Source organism: Sus scrofa, unplaced genomic scaffold (genome assembly GCF_000003025.6).
Source record: "Sus scrofa isolate TJ Tabasco breed Duroc unplaced genomic scaffold, Sscrofa11.1 Contig2475, whole genome shotgun sequence".
Taxonomy (NCBI): Eukaryota; Metazoa; Chordata; class Mammalia; order Artiodactyla; family Suidae; genus Sus; species Sus scrofa.
Window position 1 is genome coordinate 4,647 of NW_018085102.1, and position 24,565 is coordinate 29,211.

The 24,565-nt window shown below is 48.2% G+C and overlaps 1 protein-coding gene across 1 annotated transcript; it reads left to right on the forward strand.

The window, feature by feature from the left end:
- Positions 1-12,219: 12,219 nt before the first annotated feature.
- Positions 12,220-23,259, forward strand: LOC110258596 (leucine carboxyl methyltransferase 1-like; the record flags this gene model as incomplete). The annotated part of the gene is made up of 3 exons (XM_021081872.1): positions 12,220-12,589; positions 20,613-20,704; positions 23,076-23,259. Coding segments are annotated over exons 1-3 (413 nt in total), but the record flags the coding sequence as incomplete, so codon positions are not given.
- Between the last annotated feature and the right edge of the window lie 1,306 nt (positions 23,260-24,565).

The following is a 24,565-nucleotide window of genomic DNA, read 5'->3' on the forward strand; positions in this document are numbered from 1 at the left end:
ATATTTTCACAGAAAACATTGTGTTTTCCTAAGTAGCAGTATAGGACACTGTATTTTTCTTAAGCTCATTAGTTCCAGTCTTAAGGAACTTGTACTTATTTTGGTTAGGGCAGCTGTTTTTTTGTTTTTGTTGTTTTTGTTTTTGTCTTTTTGCTATTACTTGGGCCGCTCCTGCGGCATATGGCGGTTCCCAGGCTAGGGGTCGAATCAGAACTATAGACGCTGGCCCATGCCAGAGCCACAGCAATGCAGGATCCGAGCAGTGTCTGCAACCTACACCACAGCTCACAGCAATACCGAATCCTTCACCCACTGAGCAAGGGCAGGGACCAAACCTGCAACCTCGTGGTTCCTAGTCAGATTCGTTAACCACTGCACCAAAACGGGAACTCCTTTTTTTTTTTTTTTCAATAATAGAAAGGGAGGGAATATCAAAGTCATTAATTTTCCTGGAAAGCCTCCAGATAAATGCTGACCCCGAAGAAGGGCAAAGTGTTGTCTTGCTCTCCTAGCACAGTGGGCTCTGCAGGGATTACTTCCGGTGTCACCGAGTGATCCTTTGCTTCTCTGTTTCTAGGATATTTTGCTCACATCCACAGCATCAGTCAGCTTATCAAGGTGTTTCTACTGAAGACAGGATGCAACTCTCAAATTCTAAACCTTGGGGCTGGCATGGATACCACCTTCTGGAGCTTAAATTTCTCCTCTTCTCTCCCAAGTGGTTTAAGTTTTTGAAATTACCTGGCTCAGAAACTTTAAATATATATATATATTGAAACATGGTGCATGTCAGTCTGTCTCCAACCCCTGTTTGAGGCCACCCACCCCCCAACACACCACCCCTCAGCCCTGTCCTTGAACTCACCAGGGCCCTAGTGGAGACATGGGGGTTGTTTCCTTTTGCTGCTACAGCCAGGGTTCAAGTCAAAATCTTTGGGCACATTTCTCTCTGTGTCTGTGGCAATATAGCAGGACAAAAAGTTCTACCAGTGAAGGAACTTCTGACACAAGGAACATGTGTGTTTGTCATGTGGACTATAATGCAAGGTTTTATTGTCCTCATAACAGTCTTTGGTAAGATTTGGTGATTTGCAGGGCTAGGTAATGGTTTTTGGTGATTTGCAGGGCTGGGTAATGGTTTGGAGTCATTCTCTCATGGCTTTCCTCCACTGCACCATTAGGGTTCAAGGGAAGGTGTAATGACCCTCATAGGAAAGAAAACCTGGGGGTAATTAGTGGCAGAAGCAAAACACCAAGGTTCCAGTGTTTGCTTCCTAGGCTGGAAGTTTATGGCCAAAACTTTTCCCTACAGGTATCATACTGACTGCATTTTCCCTTCCTTCCTTCTTCCTTTCTTCCTTTCTTTCTCTCTTTCTTTCTACAGACTTTTCTTAGTCCTTCTATCAGCTTAGACACTTGACCATAATGGCTACATGCACTTCTCCAGATTTCTTGCAGACTTAGACCAGGAGAAATGGTATAGTGTAGAGGCATGTAGGCATAACTCTCCCTGCAGTAGCTATTCTGTCCCTCATCAGCTCACTGGATAAGAAGGTCTTTGTCCATCAGAGACCCCTTCCAGATGGGGTTGGAGAGTACAGAGAGCAGGTCCAGTCCTAGGAAGGCAATGCTCTGTGGGTCACTGGGGCCTCCAAATGTTGGGAGCGGGGAGGTGCAGCCCCTCCTTATCCAGAGGGTCTCAGGGACCAAGCAAGGGCCCAGAGCCAGGTGCCCAGCCTTATTCTTTATCCCAGCATGGGGCCCTCTGGCTCAGTGAACTCCCCTGCCCACATTCTGGTTGGCCAGCAGCTTCATGTGGTGGAAATGCTTCTTCTTGGCTGAGGCCCACCAGGCCTCTGCTGTGCAGAATAGGGGCATGGGGGAGGTGGGGTTAGTGCCTGGAGCTCCTACATCAATCACTGGCCAAGGTGGCAGTGGGGGCTCCCCAGCACATGGCCCAAACCTTGTCAGTTCACTTGCAGCTCACCTCTTGCACTGACCATCTGACCAGGAGAAACTGGCACTGTGAGGCCACTAGCCAGGCTACTGCAAGCCCGGCCTCACCTTGGAGCCCCTCAATCCCCCCAGTAGGTTTGCTTGACTCCCGGAGCTTAGAGGATCAAAGCCCAATGGGCCACTCACTAGATGACCTCCATGTCCTTTCACGCAGCAATCACCTGTTCCAGTGATATTTAACTCACTTCCCAGGTGACATCTCAAACGCAAAGTGAAAAAAGCAGACACAAGTATGTAGACGGTAGGAAACCCATACATGACGTCCAAGAACCGCCAAAACTCCTCTGTGGGACTAAACCCCCAAGTAGGGTCAGATGGGGGAGGAGTGCAGACTTGGAAGTGGAGAGGTGCTTTTGGGTGATGGAAAGAGTCAGTGTCTTTATAAGGGTCCACACTGATGCGCAGGTGTGGACTTCTGCAAAATGCACTGACTTTACTCTTTACAGGGATGCAGGTCACTGTGTGCCTTTTACATTGACTTAAAAAATGCTGTGATGTGAGACTCACAAGCTGCAGGGCAGGGAGGGCCATATGATTCCACTTAGTAAAAAAGGGAAAGGCAACATGTCTGGGAATTAATAGCTACAGAGTATACTGTATGAAATAGAGAAACAACAAGTTCCTACTGTGTAGAACAGGGAATTATACTCAGTAGTTTGAAATAACCTGTAAGAGAAAATACCCTGAAACAGGATTTCTACCTGAGTGTGTGGGGATATATATCTATGTATAGAATACAAATCACATTTCTGTACACCTGAAACTAACTCAACATTCTAAATCAACTGGACTCCTGTTTTATCTAATTAAGTAAAACTTAAAAAACAAAGGCAAGGAGTATTTTCTGTAAACACACTCAGAGATGGTGCCTTCATCAGGGCTGGGATGCTGGACGCAGGTCCAGGGAATCCAAGCATCACAGTGGCACCTGGAAAATCACACTGGTGGGTAAAAGGCCCAGGCCCTGGGCTAGAAAGTCATGGGGGTGAGCCTGGGGGCAGGGTTGGGGGGACAGGTCCCTGGAGTCAGGCCCTTGGTGAGGTCTCAGGCCAGAACCTTGTTGCCTAGAAACCACTCATTGTGATTAGATTCTTAGCCTTGCACTGGCAACAGTGTGGGGACATTTTGCGGGACTGTCCGACGGCACGGGACGCTTTGTACGAGTGGACCAGGTCTGTTCCATGACCCGCTATAATGGCCACCTGGTTTGGGACCCTTGGCTCCGGCCTAGGGAATTCCCTGGGGCAGGTGGGTGGTAGTATGGCCTCCCTCACAGGCTACATCTCAAATGCGACAAAAGTGGTGTTGGGTAAGGCAAGTGAGCGGGGACCTCAAGACGTACATCAATCCATGAAGAAGGAAGGTACGTCTTCTTCCTTGAAATCAGGGGATGAGGGGAAAGAGAGTGCTATTGTAAGTGTCGAGAACAAGGTTCTTCCACAGACAACATCATGGAAAGACGTAGCCAAAGATCAGCCAGCACAGTCTGCTGCTGACAATGAGATCATAACACTAGGCAGTTTCAATAAGAACAATAGTGCTACGGAAGAGAACTTGAACCCTGAAAAACCAGCCCAAGGTATCAATTTGGAGATACAGTGTCTTCAGAGGAACTTATCCTCTGAAGCCTCCAGCCAAGAGAACACACAGGTTCATCTCCAAGTACAAGCATGTACTTGGGAAAGAGACCAAATCTTAGCTGTTTTAGAGGAGAAAACTCGAGAAAACAGCAATCTGAAGAGAGAAAACTTCCACATGATGGATGTACTTGTTGCCAAAGAAGTAGACCTGGTCAGACTTCAAGAGGCAAATACAAAACTCTGCACTCAACTTGAGAGCAGTGGTCAGGACATGTTTCAAGATACGCTTCAGCATTTATCCCACCTCATTCGAGAAAAAGACATTGAAATCGATGCTTTAAATCAGAAATGTCAGACGTTGCTGACAATCCTGCAAACCTCCAAGGACGGGGATGAGGTGACCGGAGTTGGTAGGAGTCAGGTGGAGGAGCTGCTATGGCAACGGGATCAGTTCCAACAACAAGTGAAGAGGATGCAAGAGTGGAAAGAGCACGTGATGACCTCGGCGCAGAATATGCAGCAGGAGGCAACCCAACTCCAGAGAGAGCTGCAACAACTTCACGTGCAGGATTTAATTCACAAGGATAAGAATGCTAAGCAACAAGCCAAGTACACGGACCCGATCCAAGACTGGGAAGGCAATGAAATCAGACTGAAAACCATGGGGAAGCAAGTAGCACAACTTCAGCTCAGCCTAGAGCAGCTCTGCCATTCCAGAGATCTTTCTGAAGGGGAGTTTGACTTTACTGTACCACAGCCCTCCACCCAATCTCTCCCTTCCGAGTCAGCTGACTCTCTCAAGGACAGGAAATCCGGTGTGTTGACTGAGTCTTCTCAATTGCTCGAACAAGATGGAGGAGACTTAAGAAAAGTATTGGAGGAGAAAGATGCCATGATTAGAACCCTCCAGGAAGATAAGCAGAGACTGTCTGATTCCATCGCAGCCAGCGCCGACCTCGAAAGGAAACGACGAGAAGAGACAGATTCAGAAATGAAGCAGCTCTGGAATAAACAGGATGAATTCCAAATGTTACTGAAGGAAAAAGAGCTCATCATCCAAGCGAAAACCAATGATGTCCTTTCTTTGAGTGACAGGTGCACGAGTGAAGTGCGTGAAAATGAACTTTTGAGGCAGGCCGTGATCAACCTCAGGGAAAGGGTTGTCCATTTGGAAGCCGATGTGTGTACACTGCAAGAGGAAAAGGGAAAAAGAGTAGAAAAGTGTAAGGAGAGGGAAATGGAAACTCAAGCACTGCAAGAGACCAATGTGCAGCTCTCCATGATGCTGAGAGAAAAGGACTCAGAGATTGTCACCATCAAGGAGAAGGCTCTTGCTCTGGAGCATCTCCTGAAAGAGCAAGAGCACGGCAACACAGAGCAACTGAGCCAGATTTTAAATGCCCTGACAGCCACACAGGAGAAGACCGTTTTGACTCAGAGAGAGAGAGACGAAGCCATGCTGCTCTTGAAAAGGAAACAATTGGAAAATGCTGCCCTCCAGAGCCAGGTTCAACACTTCCATGAAAAAGAACTCAGTTTCAAGAAGGACCTGGAGAGATTGAATCACCAGGCTGTCCACTCGGAAAAGTCCTATAAACTCCAAACATTGATGGCTGAGGAGAGAGCTGCTCAACTGGGTATGAGAGTCAGCACCTTGGAGGAAAAGCTCCTTCTGGCCTCCAGGGCCCTGGAAGAGGCCAGCCAGCAAGCGAGCTGGCAGAGAGAATCCCTGAAGGAGCAACTGCATGCCATCTGCAAGCAGAGCGAGGACACTCGGCTGCAGCTTTCTCTCTCCCAACAGCAAGAGAAGCAGGCTGTACAAGCACTAGCGAACATGAAGATGGTCCTGGCTGAATGGATGGCAAAGGCAGACCACCTCAAAGGCCAACTCCTATCGGCTCACAAACTTCAGGAGAAAGTACAGGCGGCTTTGCATGGGAAGGAAGACCAAATTAGAGATCTGAAGAAGCAAACTGCTGTCCAACAGGAAGTGCTGGATGACCTCCAAGAGAAACTGATGAACTTAAGAAGTGACGCAGAAGGCAAAGTCGATAAAAGCCTCATGAAGAATCTCTTCATGGGCTATTTTCAAACACCCAAAGCTCAGCGCCCTGAAGTGTTCCAGATAATCGGAAGCACTCTGGGCATCAAAAGGGAAGCCATGCAGGTGCTTCTGAATGAAGAGCAAGGCAGTGGTCCCAGATGGATGACCAGGTGGCTGGGATCCAAAAGTGGCCCCGGGACACCTCTGGAACCAAATCAGCAATCAGCAATGCCCAAGATGTCGTTCTCAGAACTTTTTGTTAAATATCTAGACATAGAATCTCATCACACTTTGCCACTACTCAAACCCTCTGCTCCTGATGTGAAACGTTCAAATGCAGCAGGAAGGAAAAAACCAGCTCAGAACATCCAACTCCATCTTCAAACTACCCTTGGATCCACACCCAAAAAACCAGAGGTGAAAGTGGGCTCTCTGTCTCTCTCTCTGGTTAACCCTCCAGGACCTGAGCCTGGTGGGTCTGGGCATCTTCTTTTAAATGCTATTACCGATGTGGTGCCCACATACCCACCTTTGCTGCTGCCACCTGGCAAGAATGCTGGTGCTGGGCTGAAAGACCTTTCCAAGCAACGAATGGTTCTCTAGCCAGAGAGGAAGACAGCCCTTCATAGAAACCACAACATGGCCTTTTAAGAAAAGCCATGAACTGTCCCCCCTTCAGTTTTTCTCTGTTAAATAAACATATAAATTCCTTCAAAAAGTGTGTTTTAAGGACTTCGACACCGTCACCCCAATTAACACAGTGGGTATTTATTTCTTTATTAATTTATTTTGGCATTTAGGGCCACACCCAAAGTGTATGGATGTTCCCAGGCCAGGAGTCTAATTGGAGCTACAACTGCCAGCCTATGCCACAGCACAGCAACGAGGGATGTGAGCCGGGTCTGAGACCTATACCACAGCAGACAGCATCACTGGATCTCTTAAACCACTGAGCGAGGCCTGGGTACTGGTTGGGTTTGTTACCACTGAGCTACAGCAGGAACTCCCCATGCAGTGGTTCCTTCTTCTGTGAGAGGGTGATTGTGGGATTCCAGGCTGTGAGCAAAGGGTACTTCCAATAGTATTTCTAATCCTATCATTTTGTGTTTGGACTGCACCCAGGCCAGAGAGCTCATCCATGCCACCCACAGCAATGACAACACAAGTTCCTTAACATGCTGGGCCACCAGGGAACTCCATGCCTTCATTGTTTAAAACAGGTAGGTATTGATGTATTCCATAGGGAATGAAAACTCTAACTTGTGTTAATGTTTCAAATGATAAAATACACACGTGCACACTCCTTGTACAAGAAAAAAAGGTGAAAAGCACAAAAGTACAAGATGGGTGCTGGAAACTATCCATTCAGCCTTTTTCCAAGACCTCAATCCATTTATTTTCCATCCTGCTTTTGCTTTAGCCTCTTTCCTACGTGGAAATCTGCCCACATCTCTACAAGCAAACATTTCTCATTGTCCTCATTCAGCAGCATCCTTCTCTCCGCCTCTCAGAGTGAAGCTTCTAAAAAAATTCTTTTCTTTCTTTCTTTCTTTTTTTTTTGTCTTTTTGCCATTTCTTGGGCCATGCTGAGGGATCTAATCAGAGCCATAGCTGCCAGCCTACACCAGAGCCACAGCAACACAGGATCTAAACCATGCCTGCAACCTACACCACAGCTCACAGCAACACTGGATCCTTAACCCACTGAGCAAGGCCAGGGACCAAACCTGCAATCTCATGGTTCCTAGTCGGATATGTTAACCACTGCACCACAAAGGGAACTCCCTGAAAAAATTCTTTATGCCTTGTCACCAGCACTTGTCACACACATCTTACGAGAGCTCCCCCAAATCTTCTCTCATTAATGTCTTGGGCATTTTCTAATGCATTCAAGATTAGTCTTTTCATTAAAATCTCTGCAGTGTCTGGTCAATGTTCAGCACATCATCATTATTTAGAATTCCCTCCCTTGTCCTTTTTCTGGGGATGCCCCTCCAGAGGCCCCCTTCCTAACATCTGACCCCTTTTTTCTCAGCTTTCTCTGAGACATCTTTGGACCCCTTCATAATGGGTGTGTTCTCTCAGGGACCATGGTCTGATATGTGTCTTCTCATGCACCCTGTGGTCTCAGGGGAAGCTCCTCCACTCGCCTGACTTGACTTTCACCTGGATGCCAATGACCTGAATGCCCACCTCCCACCTCACCCTTCTCCTGACTCCACACTGATTTATCAGAGTGTCTGCTGGATGCCTCTACCAGGTTCTCCTCAGGTTTCTCAAAATCCCATGGCCTAAGGGAGCTCAGGACCCTCCCTTGGAACTTGCTTCCTCCTCCTTCATCCTTTTGTCATCTCAAAACCTCTGTCCATCTTGTCACCCAAGCAAGAGCTCTCAGAGCCGTGATGGCTCTCTCTCTCCCCCATTCTATATCCCATCAACCATCAAGTCCACTTCATTTCCTTCCCTTCCTGCCTCTTCCATGGACCAGAAGAGTGGACTCCTCCCTACTCTGGCTCGTTCCATCCCTGGGCTTCGCTGAGTCCACATTGCTCACTGCTCAGAGAGTGAAACTGCTCACATGGAGATCTGATGTTACTTCCCTGCTTGAAGTGGCTGTTGGGTCCCCACTGCCTTGAGTCCCAGCTTGAATCCAGTAACCAGGGCCTTTGGAGCCTTTCTGCCTGCTTGTCATCCCCACACAGGCCACCCTCCAGCCACATATGACTTCTTGCAAATTCAAACAGACTCTTACCCCAATAATTGCCAGTCAGATCATATCAGGACCATGCCTTCCAAAAAGTGAGGATCAGGAATGTGCAATTTCTCTCCTCTTCACCTCTTGGGGCAGGAGTATTTCCACACAAAACTGATGGGGAGGGCCAAACACTAAATGGATGATCCCCATGGCATTTTCATAGTCTAGGGGAGGACACGGTGACACTATGCAGGGCCACATGGAGTTTTCCCTTGGGCCTGGAGTGAACAAGCAGGTCCTGGAGTGGGCAGACTTTGGAGTCATAAGACAGTGGAGGTGACTCTGGTTCCCAGCAGGAGGGTGTGGTTTGCTTATTTGAATAATTTCCCAGTCTGGCAGGGAACTGGAGGTCCTACTTGGGGACTTGGGGATAAGTTGTGCCTGGTCTCTGGGATACGGAGGGTGGTTGGACTAGGGGCCCTTACCTGTGGGAGCAGAGGGAGGGAGTTTGGGCCATTTGAGGCCCTCGGATTTTACCAAGTGTCAAGGCAAGACTTCCCACTGAATCTGGATTTCAGGGGTTATACCCCAAAGACTCTGAGATACCTTGACACCAATGTGAACCTTGGTGATGACACAGCCTTTAGGCAGGAGGTGAAGTCCTGCCCCAGGCAGTGAAGCTGGCACTTGACCGAGAGGGAGAGGGGGTCTTCCACCACATGAAGTGTCTGAGCCCTAAGTGATGTTCACTCCGTGGATTCCAGAGGGTCTGGGGGAGCGCTGATATCGTCAGGCTCAGTGGCACCTGACCATGGACTGAAGAAATGGGAAGCCAGGCCACCTACAGGTAGGATGTTCCAGAGGGCCCGGATTCAGCTCTATCCTCTAGCAAGGAGGCCTGAATGACCACACTGAGCTTGTGGGGTGTGGCCTCCATGACTCAAGGAGTACTGGGAAGCTGGGTATTGGAAGCTCAGGATCTGTGAGAGTGACTCTATTTCCAGCAAAACCTAGGGCATGGCCAGCAATTCTTGCTCTGATTGTATGTGAGGCAGGGCCTAGAGGGGCAGTTTCTTGCATCAGAAGCCCACAGATATCTGATGGACATCACAGGTGGTCCAGAGACCCAGGAAGCAGGAGAGGAAGCTGCTAATACCTCTTCATGGAAGGCATCTCCAAAGGCACTAAGGGGAGCCCCTGTTGATTTCAGTCTAGACAGATTCCAGGGCCAGTTGTTAGAAGGGCCCGACCCAAGGGGGGCTAATTTAAAGTAATAGCATAGGAGTTCCCACTATGCCAAAGTGGGCCATGAACCTGACATGGTCTCCTTGAGGATGTGGGTTTAATCCCTGGACATGTTCAGTGGGTTATGCATCTGGCATAACCCCATTGCTTCAAGGTGCAGAGTAGGCTGCAGATGCAGTTTGTCTATAGTGTCACTATGACTCTGCCATGGGATGGAGGCTGCACAGGACACAGGCAACATCACCAACTTAGCTGTACCGTAGTGGCTCAGGAGGCAATCAGGGGGCCATTTTTCAGTCTTCTTGGGTTTGTGACATCCTGCCTTTGCCAGAACAGCATGAAGGGTGACTTCCAGGACTGTGTTGGGGGTACTTTCCTATAGAGAGTCCACCTGCTTACCCCATGCAGCCAGTGATGGAAATCAGGATAGATGCAGTGACCAAAGTCCTAGCGTCACACCTGGGAAATGGAACTCAAGCACCCACGATTTAGGATGTTGGGTTGTCACTGGTCTCAGGCAGGATCCTCGGGGGACCTCCTGGTAGACACAAGGCACACTGATGTCACCTTGCTTTGGGACAAAGTGAATTGAGAGAAGCTTCTGGAGTTCCCAGGAGGTTCAGGGGATTCAGAATCAGTCATTGTCACTGTGGTGGCTGTGGTCACTGCTGTGGTGGGGGTTCCATCTCTGGCCCAGAAATTTCCATGTGCTATAGGCCTGGCCAAACAAAACAAAAGAAGACACAATAGGTTTTGCCTAAGTGGCAAGAATGAGCCATTCGGGTGGGACAGATGGCAACAGCCATTGGAGACAAGAGATCATGAGCTAAAGCCCAAGCTGGCCAGCCAATGGCACTCACATCCCAGATAGTAATGCCTGCCTTGCAAACCCATTAACTAGCAAAAGAGTGGGTAGTTACAGCTGACCCGGTATCCTCACTTGAGGTCAGAGCATCCTGTTTGTGAAGCCAATTGCTTTCCTCATCTCTCCTTCAGTCTATCCGAGAGAGGTTCCCAGTTAGAGTTGTTGGGTTGGCTGAACACAGGACCCTCAACACCAAAAGATGGGATGGACAGCAGCTTACAAGTCACATGGACTCGCAGCCCAGGGGAGGACACTACACAGCATGCAGGGCTATCAATGAGCTCTTGTTCCTTCATTGAATACTCAGCCAGCATTTGATAACTGATCTTGCCCCACCATATGGGTACTGGGTTTGTGTTGTTTGTTTATGTTCCCTGTGTGTGTACCCCTTGGTTCTTGAAGTTTGAGAACATCCATTTCCTGCTTCGGAGAGATAGTGAAATAGAGAATACAAACAGAATTTTATTTAGAAGATTCTTTATAGTAAGTCTAGCATAGTGTATGTGATGAACATCTTGCAAATGCGTAATTGTGAAAGAGACACACATGAACTCACTTCACCTTGAGAAATTATGGACATGTCTATGGACTTTTTCACTCCAGTGTGTGACCTTCTACACTCCCTAAAGGGCACACATAGCCTAATTTCTGATTTTCCCCTTGGTCTTACACTAGCCTGTAATATTATTTGACCATCTATATGTGTTTTTCTAAATAACATTACTTCCGCCTTGATTGAACTTTACAAAAATGTTATTTTTTTCACTGAGCATTATGATTTGCAATTCAACTACGGATGCTTTGAAGTGGTAGCTCTAGTTCACTCATTTTCACTGCTGCATAGTTTTCATGGTATCCCTTTTCCACACGTTCCTTTCTTCACAAGATTTCTTTTTTTTTTTTTTTTTTTTTGTCTTTTTGCTGTTTCTTGGGCCACTCCTCCGGCACAGGGAGGCTCCCGGGCTAGGGGTCCAATCTGGACCGCAGCTCCCGGCCTACGCCGGAGCCACAGCAACGCAGGGATCCGAGCTGAGTCTGCAACCTACACCACAGCTCACAGCAATGCCAGATTCCCGGCCCACTGAGCAAGGCCAGGAATCGAACCCGCAACCTCATGGTTCCTAGTTGGATAGGATAACCACTGAGCCATGAGCCATGACGGGAACTCCTCTTCACAATTTCTGAGGTGACTTTGCGTGCAAAGCTCTTCCCCCAGTTCCTGCCACAGAGTCAGAACTCAGTAAACATATACTCAACTGCTGAATGAGACAACTTCTACTGACTCTATCACTGCACTTGTTTTTGCAGATGGCTTCTCTGCCCTTTGCCCCGACGCCCTGAGTTAATTGCACTTTTTTTTTTTTGTCTTTTTTTGCTATTTCTTTGGGCCGCTCCTGCAGCATATGGAGGTTCCCAGGCTAGGGGTCGAATCAGAGCTGCAGCCCCTGGCCTACGCCAGAGCCCCAGCAACGCGGGATCCCAGCCGCGTCTGCAACCTACGCCACAGATCATGGCAACGCCGAATCCTCAACCCAACTGAGCAAGGGCAGGGATCGAACCCGTCGACCTCTTGGTTCCCAGTCGGATTCGTTAACCACTGCGCCACGACGGGAACTCTTAATTGTACTTCTAAAAGCTCATAACCTGCCCTGAGTAACCCGCTGGCTTCCCAAAGCGCTAGGACTTCCATTCCCAGAAGGGCTTGCGGTGCTCCCTGGCATCCATTTCAGGTCCCGCCCCCTCGCCGCCTGACCTACCGGGTTGTGGGGGCGGGGCCAAAGGAGTTCTCCAACGGACCCCTCCGTGGGCTGAGGGGGCGGGGAAATTGTCCAAGGAGCCCCTCGGTGGAGAAGCCAAGACGCTGGGAGGTTGCTGGTGCAGCTGCCTAGGGCGGCGTCACTGAGCCGCGCCAGCGGAGCCAGGTGCAGCCCCGCTCCTCTCGCCTGCCTTCTCTGCGGCTCGCTTCTTCACCAGGCGTTCCTCGAGCCTTTTCCATGCCCCCGGTGGATGCAGCCTTTCGCACCCTCCACGCCCATGGCCACTAGCCTGAGGAGGCCGTCTTTTACCGCCTGTTCTTCCTCCCTTCTGGACGCGGACGACGAGGGCGTGCGTGGCCCTTGTGAAGATGCCACTCTGTGCAAGCGGTACCTGCGCGGCGCGGGGTTAGGGGCCGGCTTCCCCTGGGTGGTGGGGCCTAGGTGGGAGGCGGGCCTGTGTCTTGGGAGTGGGCTTTTACCCAAAAGGTACGCGTTCCCTTGTGGGCCATCTGTGATCCCCTGCTCAGAGCGGGGACTCATTTACTTGACTAATAATATGTAACGTTTGTTGTGTGCCTGGCACAGTATAAGCCTAGGGATGCCTTGACTGGGATAAGGCACTGAAGAAGGTGGGCGCGGACTGGGCCTGGACACACACTTGAAGGAAATCATAACTGCGGCCTTGATGGGTTCGGAAGAGAAATGCAGGTTCTTGCTCTTGTATAAGTTAGATTCCCCTGGGACTTGTCATGATCCCCGTCGTGCTCCTGAAACCCAGGCTAGTTAAGTGGAGGGCGAGGGGGGGGAATGGCCTGTCCAGGGCCACATATTTGCATGCCGAGCCTGTATTCTCCAGAGCTCTGGGTTTTGCTAAGGGAGTCTAGAATTAGGAGTGTAGTGGAGGCTGTGTGTGTGAGTGAGGGGGGGGTGGGTGTGCGTGGTGAGCACAGGTGTGTGTCATGGATCTGAAGGCGTGAAAAAGAAAGCATGACGCTTGAGTGTCCTCCACTCGTCCTGTTGTTCAACAACAATTCAGAGTTTAATTTGTTCCAGGCCCTTCCTTTTGGCGAGTTGGTGGTGTTTTGTGATGGAGAACTGGTAATGAGCAAGTTTGAGGTGGTGTCTGAACTCACTCCAGTTGGAAAGGCCAGGAGGCAAACAATTACCGGGGTAGCAACATAGTTACAGTTTTGTGCGGAGTGCTGAGAAAAACAACGTGTTCTTGGAGTTTGTAATTGAGTGGATGATGTTCGCCTGAGAAGAGAAGACCTAAAGCAAGAAAGGAAGGAAGGAAGAGAGCAAAGAAAGGAGGGTGAAAGGAAACAGGGATGTAGGAGGGTGTTGTGGCAGAGCAACTGAATGTCCTTCCTGGAAGCTGGGGCCACCTAGGGACTGCCGTTTGTGTTGGTAGTATTGGTTTATGTAATATTTGTTGGTAGAGTTCCCCGGGGGTGCAGTGGGTTAAGAATATGGCCTTGTCACTGCTGTGGTTTGGGTCACTGCTGTGACAGGGGTTCAGTCCCTGGCCTGGGAACTCCCACATGCTGCCGGCTCGGCGAAAAAAGAGAAAAAAAGAAGTTGTTGGTAACAATTTTGGCTACGTTGCTTACTTTAAAACAGGGCAAGTTTGGTATAAAATAGTTCAGACTCAGCAGTGCAGAGAAATAGTGTAATGCGGGCCTGCCTTTCCTTGACCCTCTGTTGGATAGTTGTCATAATTTGAGCTCTTCTCTGCCTCAGTTTGCAAGGCCCGCGTGTCCTGAGACCGCTTCACATTGTGGGGAAGGTAGGGTTTGGCACTGCGGGGAATCTCGTTCCCAGGCCTGAGTGCCCATCGGCATAGCCTGTGGGACTTTGAAAAGAAAGGCAGAGGTGCTCAGGGCCTACTCTGGATCCTGAAGATGCTGAGTCAGAATCTTCTGACATAGGTTCTGGGGCCATAAAACCCGGACCTGTTTGCCCCCTGGATGCATTTCATCCAAGCTTTGTTTGCACCGGGTTTTCTCTTATGTGAACAAACCAGGCAAAGAGATGGTGAGAGTCATCAGGTGAATGACTGTGGACAGTGTCCAGGACCAGTGACGTTCAAGTTCTGTGGTTCTTCTGCATCTTCAGGGGAACATATTAAACCGTTACGGCTTGTCACAGAGTCATCTTGTGACTCCTTGCAGAATGGTAGGCCCTTTATTCTCTTTCTGCCTCTGTTTCCTCGTCTGTAAAATGGCTCTAAGAAGAGTTCCGTGGTGGCCCAGGTGTTAAGGATGTGGAGTTGTCACAGCTGTGGCTCGGGTTTGATCCCCAGCCTGGGACTCTCTGCCTGCCACAGGTGTGGACAAAATAAAATAACATGAGATAAAATAAAACAAAATAAACTGGGGGTAATAATGGTAACGTGCCCTTTGCATGTGAGAATCCAATGAGATAATCCATGCAAAGGTTAGCAGAGGATCTGGCCCTAAGTGAAGCCTTCGATAAATGCTTATTGCTAGTTTTTTTAAAATAATTAATCGATGGGTTATTTTTGGTCACCCTGCGGCCCATGGAGTTCCTAAGCCTAGGATCAGATCAGATGGTTGTGACCACAGCTTTGGCAATGCCAGTTCCGTTAACACTGCGAGTGGGGTTGGGGATTAAACCTGCCTCCTGGAACTGTGGGGATGTCCCTGATCCCATTGTGCCACAGCGGGAACTCCTCTTATGGCTAGTTTTGATTTCCCTGCAGCCTGAATATTATTTGTTTGAAGTCACTGATGTAGCTGCGAGTCAGGTGGTTCCTGCCCCCCCTGAGTTACAGCTGTCTAAGGTCCCTACAAATCATGTTTCAAAAGCCAGTTAGCTCCTGAGTTAGGTCTGTAATTTCTGCTTGGATTTGCTGCATCCTTTGGTACGGAGCCCTCCTGTGCAAGATAAATACCGTTAATCTGTCTCAGAGGGTAGCTGTGAGATTAAGTGTGGAGCCCTTCCCACAGTGCTTGGCACATAGTAGGTGTTCAGAATGAGTCATTGTTAGCATCCCCACCCCCTTTGTCCTCCTCCTCCTCCTCATCTCCATCATCCCTCCTACAATCCAGAAGTTAGAACTCTTCTGATGGGATGTACTGCTTTTGTGTGTAACAATACTGGCAGGTGGATGATAATTTTTTCCTTAAAGTATAGTTGATTTACGATGTGCCCATTTCTACCATCCAGTCCAGTGACCCAGTCCTACATATGTTGCCTTTCTCGTCCTATCTTCCATCATGGTCTGTGCCAAGAGCCTGGACAGGGTTCCCTGTGTTACACAGCAGGACCACATTGCTGGTCTATTTTAAGTGTAGGAGTGTGCATGTACTACCTCCAAACTCCCAGTCCATCCCGCTCCCTCCTGCCTTCCCTTGGCAACCACAAAGTGTCTGTTTTATAGGTGGGTTCATTTGTGCTGTATTGTAGATTCTACCTAGAAGTGATGTTTGTGGTATTTGTCTGTCTCCTTCTGATTTCACTTGGTATGGTAATTCCTGGTTGCATCCATGTTGCTGCAGATGGCATTATTTTGTTCTTTCCTATGGCTACGTAGTATTCTATTGTGTATTTATGTGCCATGCCTTTTTGATGCATTCATCTGTCAGTGGACCTCTGGGTGGTTTCCCTGTGTTGACTGGTGGGAATGGGGCTGCAGTGAGCATAGGGGTGCATGGATCTTTTTGAATGCAGGTTTTGTGAGTAGAATTGCTGGAGCATATGGTAGTTCTGAATGTAGTTTTCTGAGGCCCCGCCGTACTGCTTGCCCCAGTTTACATTCCCACCAACAGGGTAGGAGGCTTCTCTTTTCTCCACACATTCCCCAGCATTCGTTATTTGAAGACTTACTCATGATGGCCATTCTTTTTTTAAAATGTTTTCTTATTATAGTTGGTTTACAATGTTGGGTCAATTTCTGCTGTACAGCAAAATGACCCAGTCGGCGATGGCTGTTCTGACTGGTGTGAGGTGGAAGAGGATCTGTTTTCCTAAATCAGGAGTGAGACGGAGTATTTTTTCTCTGGTCACACTCATTGTTTTTGTTTTTGTTTTTGTTTTCTTTTGGTGGGGGGCACACTCGTGGCATGCTCCAGTGCCTGGTGCAGGGCTGGAACGGGAGCCACAGAAGTGACTGTGCTGAATCCTTAGCCTGCTGTGGCACCAGGGAATTCCACTGTCTGAAAACTTCTGATTAGAAAGTTGCTCTGTTGTGAATGGATTCAAGGCTCCGCAAGCTTGCTTTGCAGGTTAAAAACAGATTTGTTGCAGGGATGTCCGAATTGTTTTAGTCTGTGCTTCCGGGAGCACCGTGTGAGCAGCTGCGGTCCAGGAGGAAAGCAAAGGAAGGGATATTAGCAAGAGGCGTGTGTGTCTGAGTGTGCCCCTTTTCATCAGGAGAGCAGGAGCTTTCTGGGGAGCTCTGCTCTGAAGACTTCTGTGAACTAAGAGCTCTTTAGCCAGAGTTAGGACACACGGCCCCACTCCTGGGTGCAGCACAGTGTGGGGAGGTAGACTTCCTCCTAGTGCAGATGGATGCCTCAGACAAAATGGGGGTCCTCCTAGGAAGAAGAGGGACTGAGACCTGGAAAGAAACCTGGGAGGATTAGCTACAGTCCTCATCTTTTTTTTCCTCCATCTAGAATTTCCTCAGGTTTTTTGTTTTTTTTAGGTCATACTGTGGCATGTGGAAGTTCCGAGGCTGGGGGTGGAATCAGCTGCAGCACCTGAGGCCTTTGCCACCCCCATAGCGATACTGGATCCTAGCCACATCTGCCTCCTAGGCCAAGGCTTGTGGCAAGGCCAGATCCTTAACTCACTGAGCAATGTCAGGGATCAAACAGGCACCCTCACAGAGACAAGGTCAAGCTCTCTTTCCTTTTCCTTTTTCTCTTTTTAGGTCTTTTGAGGGTCACACCTATGGCATGTGGAAGTTCCCAGGCTAGGGGTGGAATGGGAGCTGTAGCTGCCAGCCTGTGCCACAGCCAAAGCCAAGCCAGATCTGAGTTGTGTCTGTGACCCACACTGCGGCTCACGGCAAGGCCGCATCCTTCACCTACTGAGAGAGGCCAGGGATTGAACCCCTGTCCTCATGTGTCCTAGTCGGGTTTGTTACCACTGAGCCACAACAGGGACTCCCCGATGTCGAGTTCTTAACACGCTGAGCCAAAACGGGAACTTTCCGCTCAGGTATTCTTAAGACAGCAGAGCGCGAGAGAGAGGTGGCAGGTGTGAGGGAGAGAGGGGGAGATAATTTATACAGAACATGAAGGTTCAGTTTGATGAGTGTTGACAGTTGAATGTGTTTGTGTATCACTGCCCAAAACAGGATATAAAATATTTCTAAAACCCAGGAAGTTCCCTTTTAGCTCTAGTTTGTCTCCTTACCCTTACTTAGCAAATATTTTCTGATTCTGGCTACCCTGAATAGATTTGCCCATTCTTGAGTATAAGATAAATGGAATCATGCAGCATGCATTCTTTTTGTGTCTCTTTCACTCAACATGTTCTTGGAGATTCATCCATGTCTCACACGTTGTCAAAGATAAAACACGCATTGTCACAGGTGAACAAAGCTGGATACGCGTGTTAAAGTGGTAAGGTTAGATTTTAATCAGTAAGAACGATTGCAATGCAGAAAAGAATCCAGTATGAACTCAACCCAACTCCAGTTTGTAGAGAGAGTGTTTTAAAGGGAGAGTGAGGGAGGAAGGAGGGGGAAGCAGGGATTCATTGGAGTCAGAGAAAAAGCACAGAACGTGGGGAAGAGGGGGTTGGTCCCCGTGAAAGCATCTGGCTTTGCTAACTGGGGGACAGGGTGTTACCTGGAGCAAAGAGTAAGTTCTTTTGGCAGCCTGGAGTTTTCTCAGGCAAGCAAGCAAGCCCTCTAAGGGGAACGGGAGTCATCCTGGCGATGTGGCCTTGAGCTGTTCGCAGCTGAGTTCAAGTTTGCTCAGGCCTTTATTATGTTCTTTTTTTTTTTTTTGTCTTTTTGTCTCTTTTTCTTTTTGCCTTTTCTGGGGCCAATCCCATGGCATATCCGAGATTCCCAGGCTAGGGTTCTAATTGGAACTGTAGCCACCACCCTACGCCAGAGCCACAGCAATGCAGGATCCAAGCTACATCTGCAACCTACACCACAGCTCATAGTAATGCTAGATCCTTAACCCACTGAGCAAGGCCAGGAATTGAACCCGCATCCTCATGGTTCCTAGTTGGATTCCTTAACCACTGTACCATGATCAGAATTCCAGGCCTTTATATTTTAAGCCCAGGCAGAGGTCTAGTGGAGGAGCAGGTCAGAGGAGGCAGGCGGCAGATTGGTCAAGGAGAGAATTGTGGTCAGTGTCAAATCATGTGCTCCTTTTTGTGTTGTGGTGTGAACATAACATGATTTGTTCTGTTTACCTGGTGGTGCCGATTTGAGTTGGATCTAGTGTTTGGCCATTGTGAACAGGCTGCAGGGAACATTGTTGTAGCAGTCTGAAATGTCTCTTGGATAGATATCTAGGAGTGGAATTGCTTAGCCATAGGGTGGGTATGTATTTAACTGCCAGACGAATTGCCAGACGAATTTCCAAAGTGGTGTATCAGTTTGCAGTTCTCACTGGCAATGTATTCAAACTGCAGTGGCTCCATATCCTTGTTAAACATTCATTGTTGTCAGTGGATGTGAACTAGTGTCTCATTTTGATCTTAAATGACATTTCCCTGGTGACAAATGCGTACTTCTCAGGTGCTTATTGTGAATGGACTATTGGAGTCCTTTGTCCATTGTTGCTGCTGGTGATCACATTGGGTTCACCTTATTAGAGGTCATGATACATTCTGGCTAGGACTCCTTTGTCAGACACGTGTTGTGAATAGATGTGCATGCACAGGAAAATGAGAATTTGAAATATCATTTACAATATAGCATTACAAAAGACTAGCTGTTTAAGTCCCAGTCAAAACTCTAGCTGTCTTTTCTTTTTCTGTAAGAAAATAGCAAATTGAATCTAAATGTGTGTGGAAACCCAAAGAATCTGGACTAGCCAAATCAAATATCTTCAAAAGAAGAGGGAATCTGGGGAACTTACACTGCTTATAGTAATTGTAAAGGTCCGGTTAAGCTACCGGGATTTTAGGATATGAATGAGTCCCAGCTCCTTGTTTGAAAAGCGCTGTTTCAGACCAGGGAGCAGGTGTTCTCTGTTCTCCTTGGACAGCCTGGGCTTGTAGTGAATTGTGTCCCTTAGTGAGTCCTTTGTGTGTGGCTGTGTGGAGTTGCTGCCTTGAGTAGCTGCATATGCATGCTTTCTCCTGGGTGTGTATGGATGTGCAAACATGGATGGGAGAGGCTGGAGTGGGGAGGGGTTGATGTGTTTGTACCAAATTGAGCACCTCTTGCAGTCAAGGCAGCAGGAAGCCTTGTTGCTGGATGTGAAGAAAAGGAAGGAAAGGAAGGATGTGATATGTGTATCGAGGAGCTGACAACCTAATGGGTGACATCCAGCATATGCCCCCCTCCTGCCCCACATCTTAAGTTTGGACTTACTTATCAAGCAATGTGGAAGTCGTTGTGTTAATAGGATATCACTTAGTTTGCTTTAAGCTGCAAGTAGCAGAAGCCCAACTCCATTTGGCTTAAGTTGTAAAGAGCTGTATCATCTCACTGTTACCTCGCTCATATTCCTAGGGACATAGAGAAGGCTCCAGGCCATGGAACATGATGAAGCCTTAGGGATCCAGGTTCCTTCTATGACTTGTCATTTGTCCTCAGGCTGGTTCCACTCATTGTGGCAGGAGACTTTCAGGGGCCAGCAGGGCCTCAGCTCCCCAGGTTGGAACAGTCTCGCTTTAAATCCTGGTAGGGTAGATGAGGATAGAGTTTGGGCTTCCTTAGCATTTCCCAAGTTGTAGCTGCATTGCGTACATGTTCCTGGTTTCCCTCCCTTGACCTGCTTAAGGGACAGGAAATGACAGGTGTGTATGAATCCGGAGAAATTCCTTGGGAGTTATTAGTGATGTTGGCCCACTCTTTTGGGATCTCCCTTCCCCTGGAAACCGCACTCTTGGTGGATGAAATGGCTCTGAACAGCTCTGGCCAGTGCGTTTGCTGAGTGAATACATGGTTGCAGGTCTTCTGAATGGTGTAGGACGTGGGGTTACTTGATGTTCAGGGTCCTGGGAATGGAATGTGTGATCTGAGGGAAGAAACGAGCATGGTGGGCACTGTGTGAGGGGCAGCGTCTGGGAGTAGAAAGGTGGATGGAGAAGCCTGTTTATGCTGGTGCTGGGGCCCTAGGTGGGACTTGGCCTTTGAGGTCAATACATTATTTCTTGTGGCTCCTTTACTTGGGTCCTGGGAACTTGGCCATGGAACCTGGCCTGACCTACTCTCCTCACCTGCTTCTTTTTCCATTGTTTCCAGATTTGCGGTGAGCATTGGCTACTGGCAGGACCCTTGCATCCCGCATTTGGTGAGACTGTCTAAAGCGAGGAAGGCCCCCGAAATTAACAGAGGCAAGTGACCCTCTCCCTCCCCAGCATCTGCTCATCAACTGAGAGGTCTGAGGTTTTAGGGATTAGGGATTCCTTCTTGGTTTTTATTTTGTTGTTGTTGTTAAATTGACTGCACCCTCAGCATGTGGAAGGTCCTAGGCTAGGCATCAGACCATTACCACAGCAGTGACCTGAGCCACAGCAGTGATAATGCCAGATCCTTAGTCTGCAGAACCACCAGGGATCTCCTAGGGATTCATTCTGGAAAAGAGAGTGCTTTTGTGCACACTTTCCAACTTCCTCACCAGCACAGTGTCTTAGGAAATTGTATTTTTTGGCCATACCCGGGACCCTCTGTCTTATGAAAGGTAATCTTTGTTCACCTGATACATGATAAATGTACACTCTTTTTATTTTTTATTCCTCTTGGGGTGAGGTTGAAAATGATTTTTATATGCTTAGAAGCCATTGATCTGTCTTTTACTCTGAACTGTCCACATAAGGGATTATTGTTGTTGTTGCCACCTTGTTAGAATGTTCATAACACTCTCAGGTTCTGCAAGTAACATCGTTCTTTTTCCTTTTCTAGGGCCACACCTGGCATATGGGCGTTCCTGGCTAGGGGTCAAATCAGAGCTGCAGCTGCCAGTCTACACCACAGCCGCAGCAATGCCAGATCCGAGCCTTGTCTGCAGTGTACCCCACAGCTCTCAGCAGTGCCAGATCCTTAGCCCACTGAGTGAGGCCAGGAATCCAATCTGCATCCTCATGGATCCTAGTCAGGTTCTTAACCTGCTGAGCCACAACAGGAAGTCCTCGGCAAGTAATTTCCATCAGTGAAATGGAAGGATTTGAGACAGGAGTGTGACTTCATTTCAGCCGGATGGAGAAACTGTCCCAGGAGTGTAGTTCCTGGGTGTGCAGGGCAGCTTGGCCCTCATGATGGGTCCTGTAGGTCGGTGCTGTACGAAATGCAGAGAAACTTCTAAATGGTGACTCCTGAGAAGAAGGATGTGGTATTTACTTTGAGCTGCGGGTGAAGCCAGGCATCAGTTAGGTTGGGCAAGGCCTGGCTACGAGGCCTGCAGCCTCCCCCCTGGGCTCTGGAGGCAGATTGCCTCGTGAATGGTCCAGAGGCAGGGACCCTCCATGGCCAGTGGCTCAGTTCCCCCTTCCTTCTTTCTTCTCCTGGGTTTGCATCTGGAGATTGGACCTGCAGCCCAGCAGGAGAGGGCTTCCCAAATGTCTGCCCTGAGGACATATTCTTGTCCCCAAAGGGAATCCATTGTGGATGAGGTTCTGTAAAATACAGTGAGAGATGCTTTGCAGGGTTCCCGTTGTGGCTCAGTGGATTAAGGACCTGCTGTAGACTCTAGGAGGATGTGGGTTCAGTCCCTGGCCTCACTCAGTGGGTTATGGCTCGGGTATTGGCCAAAGCTGGAGTGTAGGTCCCACGTGTGTCAGGGTTGCAGTGTGGCGGTGGCTGTGGCATAGGTTGGCAGCTTCATCTCTGATCTGATCCCTAGCCTGGGAACTTCGAGATGCAGCTGCAGAAAGAAAAAAGAAGAAACAAAGACTTGCTAGCAGAATGTCATGAAAAGACATGCAGAATAGAAGCCTAACTTATTAGTAGCTTCAGCAGATATAAAATCCCTCTGTCAAACTGCAGTACAAGTTTCCAAATGCTGCTCTCAAGTTTTATTCTTGAAGTGGTGACACTTGAGCAGCAGGCCTTCCGAACAGACAGACTCTGTCTTCCTGTCCCCCTTCGGTGTTTCCCAGCTCCTCTGTCCCAGCTGCCCCTGCCCCAGAGCTGAACAAGGCCAGTCATTAGGCCGCCACTGGCTTGTGTCCCCCCTCCCGCCTGTGATGCCACGTTATCCACACAGAGGCTCTAAGCCAGACAGGGTGGGAGCGAGGGGACCGCGATAAGAAGTGTGGCTTTCTGTGCTCTGACATCCATCTGCCCAATTTCCTGCCCCCAAAACATTATTTTCCATGTGCTCTCACAAGTTTGATTTTATCACAGGACTGAGTCTCTTTCACTGGAGCCCGAAAAAGCACATTTCCAGGAGGACCATTTAGATCAGATGTTTTGACAGAAAACATTTTTCCTTTCTTACAATATAGGCCATCTTATTTTTCTTAAGCTGGTTAATTCCACCCTTAAGGAGCTCATACTTTTGTGGTTGCAGTAGTTTGTTTTTTTTGTTTGTTTTTTTTTTTAGTAAGAAAGGAGGGAGATTTGAACATCATTTCTCCCAGAAAGTCTCCAGATAAATACTGACCCTGAATAAGGATAGCATGTGTCTTGCTCTCCTAGCGCAGTGGGCCCTGCAGGGATTACTTCCGGTGTCACCAAGTGATCGTTTGCTTCTCTGTCTGTCTATAGGATATTTTGCTCATGTCCACAGTGTCAGTCAGCTTATCAAGGCGTTTCTACGGAAGACAGGGTGCAACTGTCAAATTCTAAACCTTGGGGCTGGGATGGATACCACCTTCTGGAGGTTAAAGGTACATGAAAATGTCCCCTCTTCTCTCTCCAGGGGATTAAACTTCATTTGCAAAATTACCTGGTTAGGAAACTTGAAAAATAGATATATATGTGAAATGTTTGGGGGAAGACACAAACAGTTTTGGATCAGTTTAAGCCCTGTTAAACGGGGTTATAATACACATCTTTGGGTGCATTTCCCTCAGTGTCTAGGGAACTACATCAAGAGAAAAACTTCTGTGCCAGTGGAAGGAACTGCTGAGACCAGGAATGTGCGTTTGTCCTTTGGACAGTAATGTAAGATTTTTGGTCATCCTCAGTCTCCCTAACATTTGGCGCCTTGCAGGGCTGGGTAGTGATTTCACGATGCAGAGCCCCTTTGGACGCATTTGGCAATTTGTTTCCTCCACTGCACCATTAGGGTTGAAGGGCAGGTGTAATGACACTCCCAGGAGAGCAACCCTGGGGCCAGTTAGTGGCAGAACCAGGATAAGGTTCCGGTGTTTGATTCTTGGGCAGGAATAGTATCACCATACCTTTTCCTACAGATATCTCCTTGATTGCATTTTCTTTCTTTTTTTTTCTTTCTTTTTTTTTTTCTTTCCTCCCTTCTTCCTTTCTTTCCCTTTCTTCTTTCCTTTCTTTCCCTTCCTTTCTTCCTTTCTTTCTTTCTTTCTCTCTCTCTCTTTCTTTCCTCCCTCCCTCCCTCCCTCTTTCTTTCTTTCTTTCTTTCTTTCGTTCTTTCTTTCTTTCTTTCTTTCTTTCTTTCTTCTTTCTTTCTTTTCTTTCTTTCTTTTTTTTGTGGTTTTGTACAGATTTTTCTTGGTTCTATCAGATCGGTCATGTAACAGTAACAGCCATGTGCATTTCTCCAGATTTCTTGCAGACTTAGACCAAGAGAGACTGTAGAGTGGAGAGGCATGTAGGCATAACTCACCCTGCAGTAGCTATTCTGTCCTTCTATCAGCTTAGACACTTGACCATAATGGCTACATACACTTCTCCAGATTTCATGCAGACTTAGACCAAGAGAAACTGTAGAGTGGAGAGGCATGTAGGCATAACCTGACCCACAGTATCTATTTTGTCCCTCATGAGCTCACTGGATAAGAAGGTCTTTGGTCATCAGAGCTCCCAACCTTTCCTTCCTTGAGAATCCGTAGCCTCTACGTGGCCCTAGTGTTTACAGTTTGCCTCTGCATTCTTCCTTCTGGAGAAGATAACTCGCACGTAGGAAGTACTTTTACACAGATGACCTCATGAATTAACAGGAGAGCAGCCAGGCTCTTACTCATATGCGGGAAGTGCGGCATTGAAGGTTTGTGTCTTCCCCAAATTAGACAGCCCGTGGTACTGGGACATGAAGCAAATGCTGCCCTCTGCCCATC